This window comes from Saimiri boliviensis, chromosome 10, assembly GCF_048565385.1.
Source record: "Saimiri boliviensis isolate mSaiBol1 chromosome 10, mSaiBol1.pri, whole genome shotgun sequence".
NCBI lineage: Eukaryota > Metazoa > Chordata > Mammalia > Primates > Cebidae > Saimiri > Saimiri boliviensis.
Genome location: NC_133458.1, coordinates 14492517 through 14505618, shown reverse-complemented (window position 1 = coordinate 14505618; position 13102 = coordinate 14492517). Strand labels below are relative to the sequence as shown.

The 13102-nt window shown below is 50.9% G+C and overlaps 1 protein-coding gene across 4 annotated transcripts in view; it reads right to left on the bottom strand.

Annotated features, from left to right (window-relative positions):
• Positions 1 to 13102, bottom strand: part of FAM131B (family with sequence similarity 131 member B) — a 33778-nt gene that overhangs the window by 4830 nt on the left and 15846 nt on the right. Inside the window, exons 1-5 of one of the 4 annotated variants that reach the window (XM_010340416.3) lie at positions 4939 to 5062; positions 1861 to 1970; positions 1549 to 1584; positions 1144 to 1237; positions 644 to 841 (exon numbers count right to left, since the gene is read on the bottom strand). In XM_010340416.3, coding sequence (XP_010338718.1) covers positions 644 to 841; positions 1144 to 1237; positions 1549 to 1584; positions 1861 to 1914 — 382 coding nt within the window. In that variant the 5' untranslated portion in view covers positions 1915 to 1970; positions 4939 to 5062. Of the gene's footprint in view, positions 1 to 643; positions 842 to 1143; positions 1238 to 1548; positions 1585 to 1860; positions 1971 to 3891; positions 3962 to 4463; positions 4722 to 4938; positions 5063 to 13102 lie in introns of those variants that run through there. The other 3 variants (XM_039472587.2, XM_074378977.1, XM_003929810.4) reach the window with 3 other exon arrangements.

The window sequence follows — 13102 nt, the reverse complement described above, 5'->3', positions numbered from 1 at the left end:
CACCAACATGACGATACTTCCTTTCTCTTCCAGACCTTTTTCTAGGCACCTTATTCAGACCTGCGCCGGAGCTTGGCCATTCTTGTAGGTACACTGCATGCCCGTCATCAGACCTACACTACTTTCCTGGAACTAAACTTCTCCTGTAGGCCTCCCATCTCCTCACCCAGTTCCCTTAATCTTCTAGTGGTTGTCACAAGTAATGAGTCCAGTAGGCGAATTCATGACACCAAATGCTAGGAGGCAAAGGCTAAAAGACATCCCCAAGGCCTGCCTTTCTTTTACTTCTGGAAACATGAGTGGAAGCAGAGTCTTTCAAAGACCAAGGCCTGCCCATTGTTTTCCCACACTGAGGGAGTTCAGGGTTTGGATAGTCACGTGATGAGGAGAGAAGCTATCTGGGACAGGTGGACCCACAAGTCCCATCTAATTCCCCTCATTTTCGGAGATGATCATACAAAATATGTTTGAGGGCACTTATTTGAATTAGCAAATCAAAACATTTAAAATGAGAGCCGTTTGGGAAATGTGCATCTCTGGTCAAAATACGGATGGAGCTATTCCTGCCACAGGGGGTCAGGTTGGAGGGTCAGTCCCTGGCCAGCCTGAAAATGTTTCTCTTGAGGCTTCAGGGTGCACATACCTGCTAGAAAACGTGCCTCCTTCTCGCCATCGCTGAGGTCGGAGTAGGCATCTGTATCCCTGCGCACGGCCTCATGGCTGTGTTGTGGCTGAACAGCTGGCGTCTTCCCCCAGCCCTGCCACTCAATCATGTGGGCCACCCGGCCTTGCCCCATGGCTGTGGGCTTTGTCACATGGTCCTTCATGCTCCGTGAGATCCCTGAGGGGCCGGACATTTCCCACATCCTCCAGAATGTCACACAATACCCATAACCAGACCCTCCCCGTTACTCCCACCTCAGCCCCATGAGACTCCATCCCACTGGGGCAGATTCCCCTAAGGACTCCATAGATGGGAAGGTGGGGGGGCATAGCCTGGAGGATGAGAGGCTTGACAGAAGGGTGCATAGGTTAGGGTGTGGGGATGAGGGCCTTTATCAACTCCAAAGAAGCAGGGAGACTGAACCAAGGAGTCTGTCAGCATTATTTTGTCTGAAGGCATTCCTGCATCGGGAGTCTCACCTGAGAACGACGACTTGGCGAGGGCCCCAATGCCATAGGCGTTAGAGTTTCTCTTAAGCTTCGGAAGAATGGAAGTGGTGTCCTCCATGGAGAGCTGGGATGGGAACGTGGGAGGAAGGGCAGAGGAATAAGAAGGTACGGGCGTACTTTATACATGGAGGAGGTTCATGGTTTCCAGGAAAAAACATTCGAGCTAGGGCAGATGATAAGGAAAGCTGCTATACCCGAGAGTCCCAAGGAAGGATAGGCCCCCAGTGCCCCGGAAAGCTGGGGCACAGGTTGAGAATGTGAGGGTTCTCAGTGCCCACTAGAGCCAGGGAGCACCGTGCTGTTTGGAAGGTATAAGGGAGAAGAGGAGGAGGAGGAGTTAGGGAGGATGGGGAAGTCTGGGGCAGCTGCACTCACATTGATGCCGTCCCAGGAGAAATCAGTTCGAGTTTGCTGTGAGGAGAGAGGAAAGGAAACGGGCATCCCAGTCACTCCCAGCAATGCAAGGAACCCTCCTGCCTCGGAGGGCCTTCCAGGAGTGCAGGATGTTGGGGGAGGGCTTTCTGGAGGTTGACATTGGTGACGGAGTTCTCTGTGTGGACTGCTTGGCGTGTGTGGTTAGAAATGTTCTGTAGAAGTGTCAGTCTGAAGGAGTGTTTGGGTTGTTGCCTTGGAATTGAGGAAGTGCAGGCAGCTAGAGACCTGGGGTGGCTGAGTGTGAGGTCTCACCTCAGTTGATGGCCTGTGGAGGCTGCTCCCATGCAGTGAGCTGGTGCTGTCCATGTTGATTTGATCGACATCCTTCAGGCCCTTCCAGTCCACTGCAATCACCTCATTCCCTGAGGGGGCCAGAATGTTAGCTGCCCACCCTTATCTCCCAGTGCAGGGGAGGTGACATTCTGGGGCCAGCCCTTCCCACCCCTCCCCTTCCCCCAGCCTCCTATTTCCTCTTATATCCCTGCGCTCTCCAAATTCTAGGGGAGACAAGTAATAATGCTGAGCCTAAATATTCAGTTTTAGCTCAACCAAGAATAGCGCACTCAGAAAAAGTGTTGTATGGCCTTATTTGTTGTTTATGTGGATGGGTCAGAGGTTGGGAGGTTGGGTTTTCTCAGAAAACCAATTCTTATTCTGTCCTGAGGACTCTTGGAGGGTTTCTGTATGGGAGCTATTTTTTTTTCCTCTCTATTACAGGTCTACAGAATAAAGGCAGAACTGCTCTAATGAGGAGCTCTTCTCTATGCCTAGGGTGGAAAGAATGTGTCTCCCCTCGTGGCCCTTCCTAAGAGTTGGTGAATCTGTCTGACAGCAAGAGGACTTCCGGGGAATGGAGGCAGGAGCTGGATAGCAAGGAGTTGGGTGTGTCCTCCCAGAAACTGAGCAGAGAAGCCAAGGGTGAGCCGGGGGCGTTTCACCTGACTGGGGAGACAAGTGATGGATAAAGTGGAGGGAAGGTGGGGAGCAGAAGGAGAAAAGTGAACTTTCTAAAATAGGAATTAGAATGGGAATTCGAGTTGGGGAGGAGACGGACGATGGTGGGAAGGGCAGACAGGGTCTGAGGGCTGAGTGGGAAACTGGAGGGCCCAGGGGAGGAGGGTCTTTGTTAGAACCAGGCCAGAGCTCCAATTGGAGGGAGACTCCGGGACTGAGGGCAGGATGGTGCTCCCGAAAGTCTTGGGGAAGAACTCTTTGGGTCTTTTTAAAGAGACTTTTCACGCATCAGATAGCTGCCTGAACCGTCTGATCACACAGACCGTTTATACTAATGAAGTTTTACAATTGTGAGTTTAGGGGTCGGCTCCATTCGTGGGAAGGGGAGCACTAAATGGGCTGGGTGGAGGAGGCGTTTAGCGCATCAGCAGGGCTGGTGAAGTGGCATTTAGCGCATCAGCAGGGCTGGTGAAGTTAGGGGCCTGTGTGAACTGGCCAGGGGAGGGAGGACCCTCCAAAGTTGGCCTGCTCTCCCCCGGGGCTCCGAGGCTCCGAGGTGGTGGCTGGGCCGATGGGGGCTATGGCTGGGGGAGAAGCGGAGAGACGGCCCTCGGGACACAGCAGGAATGGGGCAGGCGGAGAACAGCCTGCGGGGAAGGGAGACAGGGGAGGGCACAGTGGGGGAGAGGGGAGCGGGAGGTGGCCTTTGTGGGAGACGGAGAGCTGAGTCAGAGCTGTGGGGGGCAGCGGGGAGGGAGATAGCCGGGGAGAAGAGGGGAAAGCAGAGGAGGAGGGGATATCCATGGAAATAAACCGGGTCCCAGAGAAATCAGGCTTCCGAAGAGTGAGTTTGTTTGTAATGATAATATGAATTATTCCCTCAGCCTGAGGTCAACGGGAGGTGTAGGCGGGAGAAATTGGGAGTTGGAAAGGGGAAGAATGGGGGAGGGGGTGGGAAAGGGCAGGATGGGTTCGCTGAGAGGCGAGAGTGGAGGGGGTGCCTGGGTGGGGGTCGGGGGAGGTAGCCAGCCGGAGGCTGGAGGGAGAAGATGGATTAGTAGGCGCCTTTCTTCCCTCCCCGCGTCAAAGGTAAATAAAGAGCCGGCCCCGCCCCGCCGGCCCCCGCTGACAGGTGCAGGCGGGTCCCCGGCAGCCGTGGCGGGGCCGGCCCCACCCTCCCGGGCCGCGGGCTCCCGACCCTTCTCCGCGCCTCAAAGCCCCCGCCTCTTCCCCGCGTCCCCAGCCCCTTCCCTCCATCCAGCCCCGGCCCGTTCCCTCCGGGCTTGGAACCCGGGCTCATCCCGCCCCCGCCCCAGCGGGAAAACGCACGTGAACAAAGCGAATCGGAGGAGGCAGGAACGACAGAAAAAGGCAACGGAGAGGGAGAGAGATGGGGCAAAGCACCCGAGCCAGATGGAGGCGGCGGCGTGGGGTGGCGTGGGGGGCGTGCGAAAGAGACTTGGGGCTGGCACGGGGGTCGAGGGTCCCTCGCAGGGGGCTGCTCCCGAGTGGGGAATGCGAAGAGGCGCTGGGGACGGCGGAGCAGAGGCGGATGGCCTGGAGGGGCAGGGATGAGGGGACCGAGAGTCGGGCCGAGCGGCGGAGGAGAGGAGAGGAGAGGAGGGCGATGGATGGAGAGGATGGAGAGGACCGCGCCTGCGGGAGGGCGGCGGGGAGAAGGAGCCGAGCGGAGAGCGAGGGCAGCCCCGGAGGCGCGAGAGGAGAGCAGCAGGAAGGAAGGACCAGAGGACCGCAGGCGGACGGAGGGAAAGTGCAGAAGCGAGCAGGGCAAGGCGGGTACGGAGCCGGGCGCCCGGAGGCGCGAGGAGAGGGATGGGGGAGGGGGCCGGAGGGTGGCCCGGGGGGCCCAGCCCTGCCCCCTCCCGGCCGCAGTTACCCACCCACAGTCCGGGAGCCGATGCAGCCCATGGCTCCGGGGGCCGCCGGGCCGGGCCCTCACCGACTCGGGGCGCGCGCCGGGGGGAGCACCGGGAGCCGCGCCGCCGCCCCAGCCGTTCTGCAGCGCCGCGGCTGTCTCCGCTCGGCTCCGCTCCCCCCTCCCCTCTCCATCCCTCCCCACGGCAGCTCCGTCGCCGCCGCCGCCGCCGCCGCCGCCGCCTGGCTCCCCCGCCCCGGCTCGGCTCTCCGCGGCCGGGGAGGGGGCGGCCCGGGGATTGGCTGCGCCCCGCGCCTCCCCGCCCCCGCCCGGGCCGTGCCGCGGCGCCCCCTCGGGGATCTGGGGCCCGGGCGGCCGCGCCCCTCCGCCCGTCCGCGCCCAGCCCGGCTCCCGGGGCTCCTCGCCGAGTCCCTGCGGGGCTCTTGCCCGGAGAACCCCGGCTTGGGCTTCGGAAGCTGGAGCACGAACCCAGGGCCTACCCCAAGGTTCTCGTTGATGGATTTTGCGGGCCGGGGGCAGGGGATGCCCCGAGAAAAAGTGGGGTCGGGGGGTGAGAATAAAGCCCGGCCGAAGGACCTTGGCCACCAAATTCCGCAAATACTTGTTTTCTTCCTGGGGCCGCATCTGGGACACACACACGAACGTGATTGGACACAGCTTTGGGCTTTGCGTTTCAAGTGCGCTATTTTGTCCACCCAAACACCGAACGTGAAGTCTTTGCAAGTGGATCGTGTCGTCCACTTCTCTGTGCTCTCTGGACGTGCTGGGGTGTGTGTGGGGATGTGCAGATAGTCGACCTCCAGGCCTGGGTGGGGATGGGAGAGTATGACGGGGATAGTTTATTCGCAGTATACTAACAACAATGTCAGGACCTGAGGCTGACCAGAAGACATCGTCTTGAATGCAATTTAACTTTCCTGAGACGTGATCTTCTGCACAAATGAAAGCAAAGAGGTCCCGAAGCAGCAAAAAAGAGAAAGATTGGCCTCTGGCCAGTGGGACAGGGCCAGGTAGATACTCCAGGCCCCATGCGTAGGAGATTAAGGTCTAAGTTGCAAGGGTTATGTAAACACTATGGTTACAGCGGGCAAGAAGTGGAGTCCAGAAGAGATGCGAGAGAAAGGGCAAGGAGACCCTTCTGTCTAAGGTGTACCCAGAAAGCCCAAAGTGAGAGAGAGCAGGCAGGCGGGCACTTGCAGACGCAAGTGCCCATCAGGGTCTTGCTGCACCGCCCCCACTTTTAAGTCCCTCCCAGGTTGCAGAGAGAGGGCAGTGGGCCAGGGGTTCTCGGTGTGGGCTTCTCACAGGGAAACTAACTCTTATGGATGCAACTTTCTAACCTTTAGATTATGAATGGAGAGCTACATCCCATGGGATGACAGATGAAGATGTGGGAGAAGACACTAACAATGGAATTGCAGATTGGGGAGATGGGATTACGGTGAGAGAATCGATCTTTGGTGTTGTGCCTGAAGAAATAAACCAAATCTACATCTATAAACCTTGGGAAGGGAAGAGATACTAATCAGTTGCGGGTCTGCTTAGATTTTAATCATTTAGCGTAGTTCGTGGCAGGAATCTGATACCTTATTTCAACAGTAGAGAGAATTAGAAAGCATTTTCTTTTTTCATATTTACTACTGCTGGTTATCTAAAAGAAGTATCAGATGGTTTCTGCCCTCATGGAATATACTTTCCAGTCGCAAAGGAAAGAAAACGAAGAGATGATAAAAAGAAAAAGAATGAAAAGTCCGAGCCTCCATTATTCTAGCAGTGTCCACACATCCCTTTTATTTGAGCAGAGAAAACACTGACAGGAGACTGGCCGGGTAAGGAGGCAATGGACCACGTGGCCATTATGCTCTTGCCTTCCCACCTGGACCTGCTATTTCCTTATGATGCTCCCTGAGCAATACATGTATTTATATAAGACTACATACCTCTTACTGTGGTCCCAACTTGGATGCAAACCCCTCCCCTCGATCTCCTTAACACAACTATACAAGGCTGCATTTATCCAAATGATTTAGCATGAGAGATTCCAGGTCTTGGAGACTCAGTCCCATCTCACATTCTGTCTTGAATGTATTTCCAGCCCCTCCCCCAACCCACACACAAAAAGTAGAATATTCGAGGCTTATTCCCGGCCAGCTTCCTTCCTGCTCCCTGCAGGGCTTCTTATACAAGGATCCTGCTGCTTCTCACTAGTGACGGCCATTGTCCCAGTCTCCATGCCATCTTCTAAGCCAAGGCCAAAGATCCCAATTCTAGTATGAACTGGAATAACCTTTCTCAAGGGCAATTTGACAGTACTGATCAAAAAAAATCTTTCCAATATGTATTGCTGTTGTGGTTGTTACTAAATTATCATATGACTATTCCCTTTATAGGAATATTCTAAGGAAATAAAAATAGAATGTGGACAAAAATTTAACTACAGCATTGATCAGAGCACTCATTATATCATAATGAAGGTTACACACAACCTACACATTCAAACCTGGGGATGTATTAAATAAATTGTATGTCCATAACAGAGTATTAGACAGCCATTAATAATATTTTATAACTGCATCTGTTGACATGGAAACTTATTCCTGATCTATTGTGACACTGCAAAGCAGTAGGCTCTAAGAATTAAAGTATATCCATCTTTCTTTAAAAATCGCACGCAGGTGGTCGCCCTGGTTCATGCTTATAATCCCAGCACTCTGGGAGGCCAAGATATGCAAGTAACTTGAACACAGGAGTTGGAAACCAGACTGGGCAACAGGGTGAAATCTTGTCTCTACAAAAAATGCAAAATTACCTGGGTGTGGTGCCACATGCCTGTGGGCCCAGTTACTCAGGAGGCACAGGTGGGAGGATTGCTTGAGCCAGTGAGGTCGAGGCTGTAGGGAGCTGGGATTGCACCACTGCACTCCAGCCTGGGTGACAAATTACACACACACACACACACACACACACACACACACACACACACACACACACTCCTCCTGCCTTTTGTCGTTCTTCCCATCCAAGTAGTTTATTGTGGGAAAGCCTATATAAATCTCTGCCCCAACTCAAAGGATTTAGTTCCACAATGAAATCACGATATTAACCAATTCATTTCCAAAGTCTAAAAATATAAGACTTTGGCAGGATGCCCCAGTGTGGCACTGGCACTTCCTAACCCTTCCCCTTTGAGAAATAGCCCCAAGGTGAGATTACGCCTTCTATTCTCTCTGTTGTTGCTGGTGTATGTTTCTAATCTCCTGTGGATAGCTCATGAAGAAAAGGAACCAATCAAGTTCAGCGACAGTACTGTCTAAAACTGGGATTCTTGTCCCAGGACCCATGGACAGAACCCAAAGTCTATAACCATGGAAGGGAAAAATTCCATGTTTACATGCAGGCACTTGTAACTGAAATTTCACATGTACTTCAGTTATACAGATAGGCAGGAAACCACAGTCGTATTTGAGGTATTGTACCATATTGTGTCTTAATCACCAATAAAAGTCACAGATGTTCGTATTACCTGAAGATTTTTTACAATATCCTTTTATGTTCATCACTACTTTGAAATTATGGTAGTATTGAACCTGCTATTACCTTTTCTGATTTAATGTTTTTATAAGGAAGCAGATGTATTATGATATCACAATTTTATAACTACATTTTGATATAGTTGATTTCCTTTATACTTATATGTATTTTACTTTACACTTTTAATATTCTTTTGAGAGGGAAACATGGACTTTCCAGGTTGCCAAAGCGGGCCAGGGCAAAAAAAAATTTAAGAACCTCTGGACTTTAAATGCATACTCAGTGGGCAATTCTCTAATTCTGCAGGGGCTTAACCCCCAGATAAAATGATCAAGAAAGACAGTTATCCCATTTTGAAGCCAGGGTCCCCAGGAACAACCATAGGTACTTCTGTGTTCCCTGCGGGATTGAAAGAAGGTACCAAAGCTTCAAACCCATCCCAACAAATGGAGAGATGGCTTCAAAACACAACTTAATCAAGTGATCCTTTTATTTTATCGGGAGATATTAGATCAAAGTTAAAGGTCTATGAAAAGATACAATTGAGAAGGGGAGGCTCAAAGTACAAGAGAGGGAAGATTAATAGATGTTGAGTGTAAATTCCTAAAACTACCTCAAGGGATGGGAGCAGAGCTCAGGGAGAGGGATGAGACTGCAGGGAGGAGCCCAGCTCTTCCTCCAGCAGCAGGGAAGACGGGGCAGATGCCAGTGGGCTGCGTGTTTGGTGTTGGGAGAATGAGGGATTCCCATCTGACGGCATCTACTTTTCTCTGACAAGTAGGAGGCGAGATCATCTATTGAGAGTCAGAATGGGAGAGATAGAGAAAAAAATAAAACTCACTTTAAAGTGCAAATATCATTTGATTTAAAGAATAGAGTTTTCAGTCTATTCTTACAAACCTCTAAGACAGACATTCTATGTGCATTGCTGTTGGGAGAACTGGGGCTGAGAATTCAGTTAACTTTCTTTCCTCTAAGATTTCCCAGTTGGAAAGAGAAAGAGCTGGCACTTTTTTGTTTAGTCCTTTGTTTTGCTTTGTTTTTGAGACAAAGTCTCACACTCACCAGGCTGGAAGCAGTAGTGGCGTGATCACAGCTCACTGCAGCCTCGAACTCCTTGGCTCAAGCAATCCTCCTGCCTCAGCCCCCCAAGTAGCTGGGACTACAGGCACATACCCCAACACTTGGCTAATTTTTTGTATGTTTGTGTGTTTTAGTAGAGAGAGGGTTTCACCATGTTGCCCAGGCTGGTCTAGAAGTCCTGGCTTCAAGTGATCCACCTGCCTTGGCCTCCCAAACTGCTGGGATTACAGGCGTGAGCCATCATGCTTGGCCTACTTGGCTAACATCTTAATTTTTATTTTTGTAGACGGGGTTCTCACTATATTGCCCAGGCTGATCTTGAACTCTTCCTGTTACAATATCATCCCAAACTGCTGGAATTACGGGCTTGAGCCATGCACATGGCCAAAAGAGCCAGCATTTATACTCAGCTCCTCAGATGGAAAATTTACTCCGGATGTTATAGAAAGTGCTTTTTGTTCACTTAAAAAAAAAATAAAGTTACTCAGCTCAGGACATTTGAATAGATACACATTCTTTCACACTTGCCTTTCTTTAATTAAGGTGGGACCGTAGGCTGAAGAAAGGAATACGTCTATCTACATTTCTAAATTTTGCAATGGAAAAGCAATGATCTTTCTTTAGAATGATTTGTAGCAGTAAGTCTTTGGTGCTATCATAAAATACTGATGATAAGTGTCTTAGTCCCTACTTATCAACGTCCATGTATGGTGTCAGAGTCTCTATCTTCAGACAGAAGATCAAACAGCTTTCGGGGAGCTCCTAGTGGTTTTCAGAGACCCTATTTGCTAAAGGCCAGAAATGAGAGTGCTGATGCTGGAGAAGCTTGGTAAGAACAGTCTTGAGGGCTGGGTGGAAATTACAGGGGTCAGTAATAGAGGTCTATATTCTTTTTTTTTTTTTTTTTTTTTTTTTTTTTTTTGAGATGGAATCTCACTGTGTCACCCAGGCTGGAATGCAATGGCAATATCTTGGCTCACTGCAACCTCCTTCTCCTGGGCTCAAGTGATTCTCCTGCCTCAGCCTGTAGAGTAGCTGGGATTACAGGGGCCCACCACCATACCCAGCTAATTTTTGTATTTTTAGTAGAGATGGGGTTTGACCATGTTAGCCAGGCTGGTCTCAAACTCCTGACCTCAGATGATCCGCCTGACTCAGCCTCCCAAAGTGCTGGGATTACAGGAGTGAACCACCGCACCCAGCCTGAGGTCTATATTCTTTAAAATGAGAGTGATTTCCTCAGTACTCAGTCAACAGGAGGACCAAGAGTGGGGTTTAGGAACATTAAGTTGCTGATAAGGGGCCCCATTCATACACAGGGGCAGACTCAGAGGCAAGTCATAGATGAGGACAGGTGTGTGAAGTGTGTAAGCTGTATTGCCAGAGTAGGAAGTGGCCATAGAATCTGTCCTAGTGGTCAACAGAGTTGTTTCCCTGACCCCTGCCCGCCATCCCCAGCTGGGTTCCCAGAGGAATCAACAGACGAGGGTCCTGGCGGTTGTGCTGGGGCAGAGCAGGTTTGCTGAGGAAGGATGGCTCAGGCAGTTAGTTATAGAAGATGTGAGCGTCCATAGCAGAAGTTCTGTGGTTTCAGAGTCGGTGGTGGGGACAAAAAGGCCTCACATTACCAGTCTCTGATCTGTTGGGCACTGTGAAAGATAGACCAGCACAGGCTATGCTTGCTTCACTTTTAGATAAGGTTTGAAATCTTGTAAAGTATTGGGGATCTAAGTTAAGCTCACTCCCACTTTTAGTTAGACAAAGCTTATCGGCTGGGCGCTGTGGCTCACGTCTGTAATCCCAGCACTTTGGGAGGCCGAGGCAGGCGGATCACCTGAAGTCAGGAGTTTGAGACTAGCCTGACCAACATGGAGAAACCCTGTCTCTACTAAAAATAAAAAATTAGCTGGGTGTGGTGGCTCATGTCTGTAATCCCAGCTAATCAGGAGGCTGAGGTAGGAGAATCGTTTGAAACCAGGAGGTGGAGTTTGCAGTAAGCTGTGATCATGCCCTTGCACTTCAGCCTGGGCAACAAGAGCGGAACTCGGTCTCAAAAAAAAAAAAAAAGAAAGAAAGCTTATCAGCATGGAGCATGGGCGGATGTGGCAGGCACACTCTCCTTGGTGCGGTCCCCAGGCACACAGCTCCATGAGCCAAAGTCCTCCTACATGGGCAGGTCAGTGTCCCCAAGTCACATTTCATAGGATTCGGCAGAAGACGGTGCCCACACAACTGCTTCCTTGATGACTGTCGTAGAGCCTGTCCTTCAGAAGACCAAGGGGATGCATTTGCCCTATTTTTCTTTGGAAAGCAAGTTTGTGGGAAAGCCTGCACCCCCTACCGCAGATTTAGGGGTTGTATCCAAATATTCTGATGAGAAAAGCCAAGCCAGGGATCCTGCATGTCTGCCAGAGAGCCTGGAAGAATGTCGGTGCTTTCCTGCTGCTTCCTGGTTAGGCCCCAAGCACACAGAACGCCTGAGGGTGCCCTCACCATGACCGGGCCCTAAGTAGCAGTGACCAGGCAGGATGCCAGGACCAAGGAGGCAGGGCATAGAGTCTGGGTAACCATGAGTCAGAGGCCAGGTAAGTAGTAAAAAATGGGAGTTCATAAATCCTAGAGAGAGGAACCAGATGGGATTTTCAAAGGTCAGGCAAACCCCAGAGCATTGACAAAGGGAGGGAATGATCAAATATGGAATACAAGGCAGTTGTTTGTTCCAGCCTCAGTGGGCCATTCTGCCAGTTTTAAACTCCTTCCTCTATGGAAAACCAGTGAGAACCGGGAACTGGGGTCAGGCATGGTGGTTCATGCCTGTAATCCCAGCACTTTGAGAGGCTGAGGCAGGTGGATCACAAGGTCAAGGAATCCAGACCATCCTGGCCAACATGGTGAAAACTCCATCTCTACTAAAAATACAAAAATTAGCCAGGCATGGTGGTGCATGCCATAGTCTCAGCTACTCGGGAGGCTGAGGTGAGAGAATCGCTTGAACTCAGGAGGCGGAGGTTGCAATGAGCTGGGATCACACCACTGCACTCCAGCTTGGCGACAGAGTGAGACTCTGTCTCAAAAAAAAAAAAAAAAAAAAAAAGAGAGAGAACCAGGAACTGGAAGGCTTGTCCTGACCATCTCTGATGGCTGCCTCTCTAATATCTATGAAATCAAAGGGGAGAGGCAGCAGATGTCATATCACTCCTCTGGAGCCTGCCTGTCTCCCCTGCTGGGACTCCTTAGCCATCACCTTTATGCACACTCCTCTAGGAGAGAGATCCTGCCTTGTGCTTACAAGGCATCCTCCCCAGCTTCTGCCTCTGAACCACAGCCTGGTGGTTGAGGCTCCACTACTACCTGTAAGACTTCTCTATCACCCAGCACAACTGACAGCCTACCTCTCAGATTCCTGGATATATTTTCCTTCTGGATTCTCCAGCCGTGTCCCTTCCCTAGTTTTTGGGATACCCTGCAACCTCAGCTTGGATTCCTCCTGCAAACACTTTTTTGGGTGGAGATCTGTTTCAGCTACAAAGCCTAACTATGTGAAACCTCTTCTCCTATGCTGCCACTGGTCCTGTTCCTAAACAGTGTGTAATACATATTGGGTACATGTGGCTCCAGTCTGCTATGTCCTTATTCAAGTGACCCAATCAAGTCCAGAGAAAGAACCGTGAAGGCATTTTCCTGACAATGTGAGAGAGCTGGCTATATAGGGCATTAGTTACAGATGACTGAGTGTTAAAACTTGGTGAGTACTTAGACACCAAGTTCCTTGCTATACTTCCACAAACAAGGAAAATCCACCTCTCAGATTTTTAGTCACACAGTTAGTAAGTGGCTGAGTCAGTAAGTGGCTGAACTGCAACCAAAACTCGGATCCTCTAATTCTTAGTCTAACATTCTTTCCCCTGTCCTGTGATGCATCCCTAAAGCTATGTTACATTCTTTTTCTTTTTTTTCCTTTGAGATGGAGTCTCACTCTGTTGCCCAGGTCGGAGTGCAATGGTGCAATCTCAGCTCACTGCAACCTGC